The sequence below is a fragment of the Clytia hemisphaerica genome, unplaced genomic scaffold (assembly GCF_902728285.1).
Source record: "Clytia hemisphaerica strain Z4C2 unplaced genomic scaffold, Clytia hemisphaerica genome assembly, whole genome shotgun sequence".
Classification (NCBI taxonomy): domain Eukaryota; kingdom Metazoa; phylum Cnidaria; class Hydrozoa; order Leptothecata; family Clytiidae; genus Clytia; species Clytia hemisphaerica.
The window spans coordinates 650,041-661,447 of NW_027104377.1; the positions used below are offsets into that span (position 1 = coordinate 650,041).

At 35.4% G+C, this 11,407-nt stretch overlaps 1 protein-coding gene across 2 annotated transcripts; it reads left to right on the plus strand.

The window, feature by feature from the left end:
* The first annotated feature begins 232 nt into the window (after nucleotides 1–232).
* On the plus strand, nucleotides 233–7,580 carry LOC136818864 (ropporin-1-like protein). Of its 2 annotated transcripts, XR_010848375.1 has the most exons (3): nucleotides 233–401; nucleotides 1,531–4,525; nucleotides 4,817–7,580. XR_010848375.1 is itself a non-coding variant. In XM_067075091.1 (2 exons), exons 1-2 carry the CDS (start codon nucleotides 276–278, stop codon nucleotides 2,077–2,079), a joined length of 675 nt encoding a protein of 224 aa, XP_066931192.1. In that variant the 5' UTR covers nucleotides 233–275; the 3' UTR covers nucleotides 2,080–7,580. The 2 variants fall into 2 exon arrangements, 1 of the variants encoding a protein (XP_066931192.1); XM_067075091.1 differs by having other exon boundaries at nucleotides 1,531–7,580.
* Nucleotides 7,581–11,407: the final 3,827 nt, after the last annotated feature.

Here is an 11,407-nt window from a genome sequence, read left to right on the forward strand (position 1 = left end):
TGAAATCAAGTGCGTATTACTTATTGGTAATGAATCAACGGATCCTGCACTGATATTTGACTGTACTGTAAAAATAAAGCTTTCTTATACTTCCTGATTTTCGAGTCAACGCTTACATCAAAAGCTATGATGAAAAAATAAGCACAAAATTCGAAGATGTTCTTGAGTTTTATGTGAAGCAGGATACATTTTTGAAAATCTGTGTCCTTCTAAGGTAATATTTCATGTTTCAGATAAAAAAAGAACACAAATTTTTGAAAACACACAACTAAAAAATGGCACCAACTCAATCAGAACCGATGTACTGTTCCCAACAAATCAATATCCCACCAGAGTTACCAAATATTTTGAAACAATTCACCAAAGCAGCAATTCGAACACAACCTACTGATATTTTACAGGTAATATCATTTTCATCTGATAATCATCTACATGTTTTTTTTTATAAGCATATAACGCTTATAAGCATATGAAGGCTCAAATTTGCAGATTTCCTAAGCATAACATAAGCATATACGCTAGCCTGAAATATTTTTCAAGTAGTCAATCTCTTTCTATTCAAAAAGGTTTGCAAGTGGTCAAGTAAGAAAAGACGTTCCAGGGCTAGCCACATTCCATTGCTCAAAAATTTAAATGCTTTTTGAATCGAATATTAACAAAATTCTGAAGATTTTATTAAAAAATTTGGTTGGGTGAATCAAAAGCATAATAATTCTTAAGCATATAATAAGCATATTCTATGTCTGGATGCTTTGAAAGCTTAAGCATACTCGAGCCTGACCAAGGGACATACACTTGCTTATAAAAAAAAACATGTAATAATCTAAAAGTCAAACTCTGTCTGGCAGTCTGTACTTTTTTACACATCCACTTGAGGGAAGAAGATAATGCTAAAGTAACATTGGTGGAAAGGTAATTTTGAGCGGCTTGTTGTAAGCTTTGTAAAATTTCTAATTGCAGATTTTCCTTGTAGAAAAATGAAGAAAAACCTATCATATCAGAGAGACACCTAAATCTTTTGACCCAATTTTTTTCCAAAGCTGAGATATTTGACTTTGAAATCTCCAAAAGTGAGTCTCTATTCAGTCTTTACGTTGAATTGCTATTATTTTCAAGTAAAAATTTGAAAATTCAAAATCAGATATCTCAACTTTGGAAAATAGTTGGGGCAAAAACTTTGGAGGTGTTTCTTAAGACCATAAAAGGTACCTCTAAGCCAAGTATAAAAAAAATCATCTGATAATCCTTTTAAGCAACAGTGAATGATAATTTAGATAATTTCTAATATCGATAATATCAATGATCTGGATTTTGATCTTTTCCATGGAATTTCTTATTGTTTCTATGTTCGCGGAAACATTCTTAATATTTTAAGCTTAAGTTCCCATGAATATTCAAATAATATATATTTTAATTAATTTCCCTGATATTTTGTTGTTTTAAGTTGCGAAAGAGAAAATTAGATGAGCCTCTTCAAGCGAAAAACAAGATGTTAATATTTTCATTTCATCTTTTAATTTACTTTTGTAGTGGTCGGCCGCTTACTTTGATGCACTATCTAAAGGAGAAAGACCTCCTGTCAAAGAGAGACTAGATTTCCAGCTAGGCCAAGCAAAAGATCAAAATTTAACCAAAGAAGCTATTGCAGTGTTACATCGTCAAGTCGGTGACAAGCCTGTGGTTGAGTACTCGCGTGTTGAAGACAAATGGCATGCATTGTGTTTGTCTAGCCTGGATCTGGATGCTGTCATGAGGATCGGTTCGTTCCCTGAGGAATTTGAATGGCTGAAATTTTTGGCTATTGTTTGTACCCACATCAGTGAAGATATAGGAGGTGCTTTGAAAATGATATGTGAAATCTTAACCAAAGATCTACATGGAGGTCAAGCTCGTATCGAATTCGAGTTATTCCGCACCTTGTACAAGTACCTTGCGACAATCGACGGCGATATTCCATTACGTCACGTCAACGCCGTCTTGGAGCATCTGTCATACGACGTTGAACGTCAAAATGGAATGATTTCACCCATGAATTTCCTCAGTGAAACATGCCCAAGTCTAAGCAAGGAAGATGAGTAATATTGGTGGAAAATTGGTTGCTTGTGTGTGTTATGTTGATGAGAGGTTTGCTCGTTCTTTTTTATGTCTTTTGTCTCCCTGTACATAATGTGTGATAATTCTTGTGTGCAAGTATCTCTTTTGAAGCTTTTGACCATGTTCGCAGGTAACTGGTGAAACGAAAAATGAAGTCATTCTATTGGCTAGAAGTGACGTAAAAGTTCGGAGGGAAACTGAACCGTAGTGTGTGAACGTGGTGTTTGCATATTCCTATACGACTAATTGAAGGTGATTTGTTTATAATTTATCCTAAAAATGAAAATCCTGATAATAAAATGCAAAAGTTTTTTTAATCACATTTAATGTAGCCGTTGTCAGGCCTCAAGTAGTAATTTCAGATGTACTATATTTCAAAATAGATTACAATAAATACAGACATGGAATGTATATGGGAAGTCTCAAAACATAATGTCCCAGTTAATAGCTGGTTAAAATGCCAATAACTACCTTTTCAGAGCTTATCAAAATAACAGTGAAAGGCAGTAATGTATTTAATTTAGTTGCTGATTTTCCTGAATCTAAAGTGCCATTAGAAGCTAGAGACATAATGTGGACGATTTTCTTTTTAGTTATGTCTTGCCTTATGTCTGATAACCTGTGCATAGAAAAGATAAAGCTCGCGTACCAAAATGAAGCCAGCGTCAGTTTCGAGCGTCAGCGTCAGCGTCAGCGTCAGCGTCAACGCGAATCAGATTCAAATCGAAAGTGGTTATAAAAAGTGTTCTAGCCAGCTTGGATCGAACGGTATGGCTCCCATTTATAGAAAGGACGCAACCTATACCCATTAGTGACCTTTTACAAAAAAAATGAAGTTCATAGCTGCTTCCAATTTTTCAGTTAGTCGAGGAACGTGTCCCTAACTGACTTTAACCAAAATGTGAAAAAGTGAAATTCGGGCTTTCTGGCCAACTTGGATTAAATGGTATGGCTTCCATTTATAGAAAGGACGCAACCTACACCCATTAGTGACCTTTTACAAAAAAATGAAGTTCATAGCTGCTTCCAATTTTTCAGTTAGTCGAGGAACGTGTCCCTAACTGACTTTAACCAAATTGTGAAAAAGTGAAATTCGGGCTTTCTGGCCAACTTGGATTAAATGGTATGGCTTCCATTTATAGAAAGGACGCAACCTACACCCATTAGTGACCTTTTACAAAAAAAATGAAGATCATAGCTGCTTCCAATTTTTCAGTTAGTCGAGGAACGTGTCCCTAACTGACTTTAACCAAAATGTGAAAAAGTGAAATTCGGGCTTTCTGGCCAACTTGGATTAAATGGTATGGCTTCCATTTATAAAAAGGACGCAACCTACACCCATTAGTGACCTTTTACAAAAAAAATAAAGTTCATAGCTGCTTTCAATTTTTCAGTTAGTCGAGGAACGTGTCCCTAACTGACTTTAACTGAAATGTGAAAAAGTCGAATTCGGGCTTTCTGGCCAACTTGGATCGAACAGTATTGCTCCCATTTATAGAAAGGACGCAACTTACACCCACTAGTGACCTTTTACAAAAAAAATGAAGTTCATGGCTGCTTCCAATTTTTCAGTTAGTCGAGGAACGTGTCCCTAACTGACTTTAACTGAAATGTGAAAAAGTCGAATTCGGGCTTTCTGGCCAACTTGGATCGAACGGTATGGCTCCCATTTATAGAAAGGACGCAACTTACACCCACTAGTGACCTTTTACAAAAAAAATGAAGTTCATAGCTGCTTCCAATTTTTCAGTTAGTCGAGGAATAGAAAGGACGCAACCTACACCCATTAGTGACCTTTTACAAAAAAATTGAAGTTCATAGCTGCTTCCAATTTTTCAGTTAGTCGAGGAACGTGTCCCTGACTGACTTTAACCAAAATGTGAAAAAGTGGAATTCGGGCTTTCTGGCCAACTTAGATCGAATAGTATGGCTCTTATTTATAGAAAGGACGCAACCTACACCTATTAGTGACCTTTTACAAAAAAATTAAAGTTCATAGCTGCTTCCAATTTTTCAGTTAGTCGAGGAACGTGTCCCTAACTGACTTTAACCAAAATGTGAAAAAGTGAAATTCGGGCTTTCTGGCCAACGACTCATTACTGTTTCATTAGCATTTTATTAGCTTTTTTTCAGAGGTAAGACAACATGGTTATAGAAGTGGCATATACCAGTCAGCTCGCCCGCGCACTGGAAGACGACTACATTAAGTTTTAGCATAATCATTGTTTAATTTTACAATGTAACAATTATGTAGTGAAGTTGATGAGCACAAATAAATAAAACACAAAATATCTTTTTAAGCCTGGTTTTGTGTCATGGGCGGACGCTCTTGGGGTATTCCCAATAGTTGAATTGGTGCCACACCACGCTGTCTCTCACTATGAAATCAAAAGCGAAAAATGTCGATAAAAATTTCTCTTTTGTGCAGTTGGTAAGATTTTTCGATTTATATATTTCATTTTATCTTACTAAGCAGTCAAACAAGAAAGATCGTTAAAGTTTATCGTCAAAAAACACAGAAAGAGAAAAAACGAAAAAGGCACAATTGATGGGTGTCCAGAAGAAAAGTTTGGTCATCTTTTTTAAGTTGACGATAAACCAGTTATCACCCTTTATCAGCAATTTGTTAGAAAATGGCAATCAAAACAAAACATCTAATTATCTTTTCAACGAGCACAGGATTTAGATATTTATAATTCCATCTAATTATTATTGGTTTTAGCTTCATATCGAACAAACGAAGAAGACCTCTCAAATTTGGCAAAAGGAATTTTCAACCGAGCAGAGGAGATGCGTTGTCGAACTGTTTGTATCAGGATAGAAAAATTCAAACTTGTTACGAAAAGTAGAACGCTAGAAGTCTTTCTGGAACAATTGAGACATACCAGATGTCAGTATTTGAAACTTGTTCGGTTTCAAGCCAACCAGAAAACCCTTGGCGCTGTTTATAGAGAACTAAACAAATTTATGAACAAATTCAATTGTCCTAAATAAAAGAGATTAACTTGTTGTCAATAATTGTTTTATCAATGCCCGGAGGGGGGGTACTAGGTTTGCGAGGTGACGGGTATGTCCGAACCGAAAATCGAAAATTGACCCTTTGAGAGACAAAACTTTGGTGATTTTAGGAATCTTTGAGAGACTTTCCTAAATTTTGGTCCATTATTTCCAAATCTAGTTTGATTTTCACAAATTTTTGGTCAAATTTTTTGGAAATCGTGAGAAATTTTTAATTTTCGGGACCCTTTCAGAGACTAACTTTTGAATTTGTACTCCTTTGAGAGACTTTTGAAGAATGAGCAAAGGTACCCTTATGGGTTGCACATACCTGACACCCATTTTGCCTAAGTAAGCCCCCCCCCCGGTTTCAATGTTGCATCATATCTATAAATGTAAATGGGAGCCATACCGTTCGATCCAAGTTGGCCAGAAAGCCCGAATTCCACTTTTTCACATTTTGGTTAAAGTCAGTAAGGGACACGTTCCTCAACTAACTGAAAAATTGGAAGCAGCTATGAACTTCATTTTTTTTGTTAAAAGGTCACTAATAGGTGTAGGTTGCGTCCTTTCTATAAATAGGAGCCATACTATTCGATCTAAGTTGGCCAGAAAGCCCGAATTCCACTTTTTCACATTTTGGTTAAAGTCAGTTAGGGACACGTTCCTCGACTAACTGAAAAATTGGAAGCAGCTATGAACTTCATTATTTTTGTAAAAGGTCACTAATAGGTGTAAGTTGCGTCCTTTCTATAAATGGGAGCAATACCGTTCGATCCAAGTTGGCCAGAAAGCCCGAATTCGACTTTTTCACATTTTGGTTAAAGTCAGTTAGGGACACGTTCCTCGACTAACTGAAAAATTGGAAGCAGCTATGAACTTCATTTATTTTGTAAAAGGTCACTAATGGGTGTAGGTTGCGTCCTTTCTCTAAATGGGAGCCATACCGTTCGATCCAAGTTGGCCAGAAAGCCCGAATTTCACTTTTTCACATTTTGGTTAAAGTCAGTATGGGACACGTTCCTCGACTAACTGAAAAATTGGAAGCAGCTATGAACTTTATTTTTTTTGTAAAAGGTCACTAATAGGTGTAAGTTGCGTCCTTTCTATAAATGGGAGCAATACCGTTCGATCCAAGTTGGCCAGAAAGCCCGAATTCGACTTTTTCACATTTTGGTTAAAGTCAGTTAGGGACACGTTCCTCGACTAACTGAAAAATTGGAAGCAGCTATGAACTTCATTTATTTTGTAAAAGGTCACTAATGAGTGTAGGTTGCGTCCTTTCTATAAATGGGAGCCATACCGTTCGATCCAAGTTGGCCAGAAAGCCCGAATTTCACTTTTTCACATTTTGGTTAAAGTCAGTATGGGACACGTTCCTCGACTAACTGAAAAATTGGAAGCAGCTATGAATTTTATTTTTTTTGTAAAAGGTCACTAATGGGTGTAGGTTGCGTCCTTTCTATAAATGGAAGCCATACCATTTAATCCAAGTTGGCCAGAAAGCCCGAATTTCACTTTTTCACATTTTGGTTAAAGTCAGTTAGGGACACGTTCCTCGACTAACTGAAAAATTGGAAGCAGCTATGAACTTCATTATTTTTGTAAAAGGTCACTAATAGGTGTAAGTTGCGTCCTTTCTATAAATGGGAGCAATACCGTTCGATCCAAGTTGGCCAGAAAGCCCGAATTCGACTTTTTCACATTTTGGTTAAAGTCAGTTAGGGACACGTTCCTCGACTAACTGAAAAATTGGAAGCAGCTATGAACTTCATTTATTTTGTAAAAGGTCACTAATGGGTGTAGGTTGCGTCCTTTCTATAAATGGGAGCCATACCATTCGATCCAAGTTGGCTAGAACACTTTTTTTAACCACTTTCGATTTGAATCTGATTCGCGTTGACGCTGACGCTGACGCTGACGCTGCGAAACTGACGCTGGCTTCATTTTGGTAGCTCGCGTGAAACTTATTAAAGGATTACGGGGGCTTATTATATCAAAAAAGAAATTTATAATGTTTTCAGTTGCACTTCATCATATTAAAAGGTTCTCTTTCTCGTTTATGTGTGTTGCTACAGAAATTTGTAAGTCTCTCCAGATATTTACGTTTTTTTATTGATCAATGCATGTAAGTGAGACCTCATTATCATCTTTATAGCATAACATAACGCGGTAATTATACCTTTGGATTGGGCAGTATGAGTTTAGATTAAATTCCCCATTGCATGATATTTCAAGGAAGATTTCAAAGGCGTTTGCTTTAAAATTTTCTCTTTTTTGAAAAATTGATTTTTTTTCACTTTGAAAAAAGTAATATAAATTTTCTGGTCATTGATTTTTTTTTATTGTTGTAAATAATTGGATGGTTTTAAACTATAACATGTTTTTAATATTTTCTCCTATATATAATATTGTTTATAATATAACCCCACCATGGAAAAAGTTTTTACTATTATTATGTTATGATATTATCATACTATGTTATTATATGTATACATAAAATATCTTAAGCCCATGTTTTGGTCAAGGTGTTTTTTTGTAGGTGTTAAATTTTTTTGATGATCGTCATGAATTACTGGGTACGAGCCTTGCTGACTCGATAGAAATGTTTTCAGGGGGATAACATATATCAATGTCAATGCCTTAGGGTAAAAGAGATTGTTTTCTTTGGATTTCTTCGATTAAACTGACTACGGTCAGTTTAACATAAAGATTGTCGATACAGAAAACTTTAACAAGACTAGGACAATTTTATTACAGGCTGCATGCTGTCAAGTTTTTATAACAATTTTATGATCTCCTTAAAGCTGATGACTAACTTCTTGTCTGTTTATAGTGTATCACAGTTATGCAGGGAGCTAGTCTATATACCCCATTATGTACTACACTATATTTTATAAGTGTGTTTTATTACAGGGTCAAATATAGTTTAACGAAAAATTCAATATAGTCATCATAGTTAACAAGAGTGTATTATACATACGATGTTATAAACCTTTAATAGTATGTTCAAATGTGTTCTAGTGAGAGTATTATGTATGTCAACAGAATCGTAACCAGTAATCGTCGGAGATATCCTCAAATAATTCAATGTATTTTATGATTAAAATTTCAGCTTTGTTCAAATGTATTAGGTTTTAGTTGTCTTTGACCTTTGTTGTCTTTTGTTTGCAATTTTGGTTGATGTCATGCCATTGTTTCAACATTCTTCAAAAGGTATTTTTGATGACATTGACATTATTGTTACGTTGTCTTGATGTCTTTGGCACCTTTGGTTGATTTGGATACTGACATGATGAATTGTTGATTAGAGGTTGTCCTTTGGTTAACAAAATCAATATCATATTGTAGTTACAGTGGAGTTTCCATAACTCGAATACACACACGGGAAACATAAATTTACTCGAGTTACAGTAATTTCGAGTGAATGAGACACGGTTATAAGGCGTTGTTAACTGAAGGGACAAGAAAACCTGCTCAAGACATTCGAGTTATGAAGACTACACTGTACAGTACATGGGATTCATGTGTTCATTTTGACAGAAAGGATTTCATCATCGTGAGTGCCTCTGACTCACTTAGTCTATGTAGCTTTGCATCTCTAATGACGTCACGATGTGTAGAGTTCGTCACACTTGCTTCTTTTTAAGACCAGCATGATACTGTTCGAAAGTTAGCTTTTTTATATAGCATTCATTGGAAGCTCTGGCACAATGGTCAATCCAATTAAATTGTTGATTTTGAAGTAGCTTAAGAGCGAAGGTCGATCGATAAAGTTTTTGATTTGTTCATTGAATAGAGCAATTTTTTGAATGTTCCTTTCTTTTCATCTTTTATGTTGTATTCGATTAGTTATGGTTTGCGTTGGTTACCCCCTTTGAATATGTATCGTAAGAACGTTAGTGTCCAGCATTGACATCCATGAACAAACAAGAGACTCCAAGTATAAGATTCTGGTATGTAGTTTGATTTTGTAGTTCGTAAAGAAGGGCTTCGATTCATAAAAATTTGCAAATGGCTGAAGAAATACGATGCTCTAGCTCAACATCTCCAGTTGAGCTATTGCCATATTCAATAAATGCTCCAAGGTATTTGAACGATTTGGAGTTTTTGATTGGAGTTCCATTCAACGATACAATCATCAGGGTCTGCTTTTCCTAATTTCCAATTCAAAATTAGGGTTTCAGTTTTATCGGGTTTAAGTTTTCAAGCAATACTCAGAAAAAACTTCATTCAAAATGGTGGTATTGTTTTCTTTGATCAAGAAGTTGGAAATGGTTGCTTTTGGATTTTGTTGAAACGTGAACGTGAAAGTAAATATTATGTTTATCAAAGATACCCTATAAATTCTCTATTTAGCCTCTCTTCGTAACTGTAATGTCGTCATTTTTACAACCACCAAGATATAATAAGAGTTCCCAAATTACACTTATTCTTTATAAATTGTGGTTTTATGTTTTTATAAGAATATTTAAAATCTTAAGATGTTTTTACCTTGTTCTTAATATACTTGCAATTGTAGCCTTATGTTTCTCATAGCTTGTCTTTGCAAAGAAGAGAACTTCATCTTCGCAATTTACTTCAAAACAAGCAACCTTCGGGAACGCCTTAAAGCCAATTGGTTAGGACCACAGATTTATAAAGCCCGAAGGGCTAGATAGTGTGCTTTAAGCCATCACAGGTAAAAAAAGTGAGTATCGGAAAAAATATTGTTGCTATTGTTTTTCGAAAACCCGTGAAGCTTCTGATTTGGTCAACCGCTGAAATTATATTGTAATGTCACGTGACTTAGGTAGGATTTCCTACCTAACCACGGCACTCTTTTCAGCAAAAGTACGCCATCTAGTCTTTCGGGCTTTATAAATCTATGGTTAGGACATTCAAATGGTATATGTATCTCAATCATAACGGCTTGGGCATCGTGATTCTGTGAAGTTTTCTTTCGGTTTGTCATGACATGAAACAAGCTTTAAGAGATCTGTAATCATGTTTGTGAATTAGATTATCAAGTTCTACATTTGTAGAGAAATGAGCTTTATGAGCTTTGGTTTTATGTTAAAATCATTAGTAATTGTCAGTTTCAGTTAGTCTTAAAGATTAAATTATAGTTATAATCACAGTTATAATATTGCCTCATTTAGGGAGGACATCTGCATATTTTGTATAACTCAACATGTCCGCAGCTCTGGAAACGAACACTGGTATATGTAGATAAGACTTTAATTTAAAGTTCGATGATTATAAAATTAATTTCGACAAGAGTTTTGTGTGTTTGTTTGTTTTGACATTACACACGATTATAAGAGATAAGGAAGAGCTTTTTACGGACCTAACGTGAACAAGATATTCTGTCAATATTGATTTCAATAATGTTTTTCTTAATCAAAATGAAATACACTTTGTATGAGTGTTAACAACATATGTCAAATTCCTTTACACGCTATATAGGCTAACTGGTCCCGTGAAAGCTTGTTCAGTTTTGTGGTTGACTAGTCCGCCATTTTGTTTTCTAAGTTACCTTAGATTTTTGAACCTTGAATTTCAAAACATTCGGATAGCGCTCTGTCGCGCTGTTGACGACAAGAATTGAAAACAAAATGGTGAGCTAGTCAGCTCTAAAACTGGACACGCTTTCTTTTATAAAGGAATCCCGATCCAGTCAACTAGTTAGATATCAGTGGTGCTTGATTTTCCAATCTTTTAAAATCAGTTATTGAAAGGTTGTTTTTATGTGTTCTTTCTGTTGGTTAGGAGTCATTATGGTGTCATTTTAATCCACGTTTAAGTGATATGGTAGCGATAATCGAATGCTTTGAGATCTTTGGTGTGAAGATTCCGTCTAAGGCGCTGGACAAGATTTCGAAAGTTCTTTACTTATCCATTTCCCAAAGTTGACATATTAAATTTGCAACTTTTTGACTAAAGTAGTATAACGTAAGAACCGTGTGGGAACTAATTTTAAGAGGTTTCCCAATTGTCAATTCTTGCCTTTGGAACATACAGGCAAAACGATTTTACAGTGTGTTCCAAAAAAAAGAAAAAAGAACACTGGTCCGCTTTTTTACACCGTATCTTTTCACTAGAACCATTAATGGGTTTTGTCTCAAAGTCTCAAAGTATCATACTCTTGATTATCTGATAATGGACATTTTGCATTGTCTGTTTTGGAAAATTCAATGTTATCTTAAAACGTTAGCATACTAGTACTGTAGCTTTGTAGCTTTACATTTTTAACCCGGGGGGGGGAGCCAGGCAAATTGACCGACGGGTATGTGCGGCGGCTAAGGGTCTATTTTTCAAGATAGCAGAAATGCAC

Coding starts and splice junctions, on each gene's coding strand:
- LOC136818864 (XM_067075091.1), top strand. CDS start 276: ATGGCACCAACTCAATCAGAACCGATGTACTGTTCCCAACAAATCAAT. Junction 402..1,530: donor AACCTACTGATATTTTACAG/GTAATATCATTT, acceptor TTACTTTTGTAG/TGGTCGGCCGCTTACTTTGA.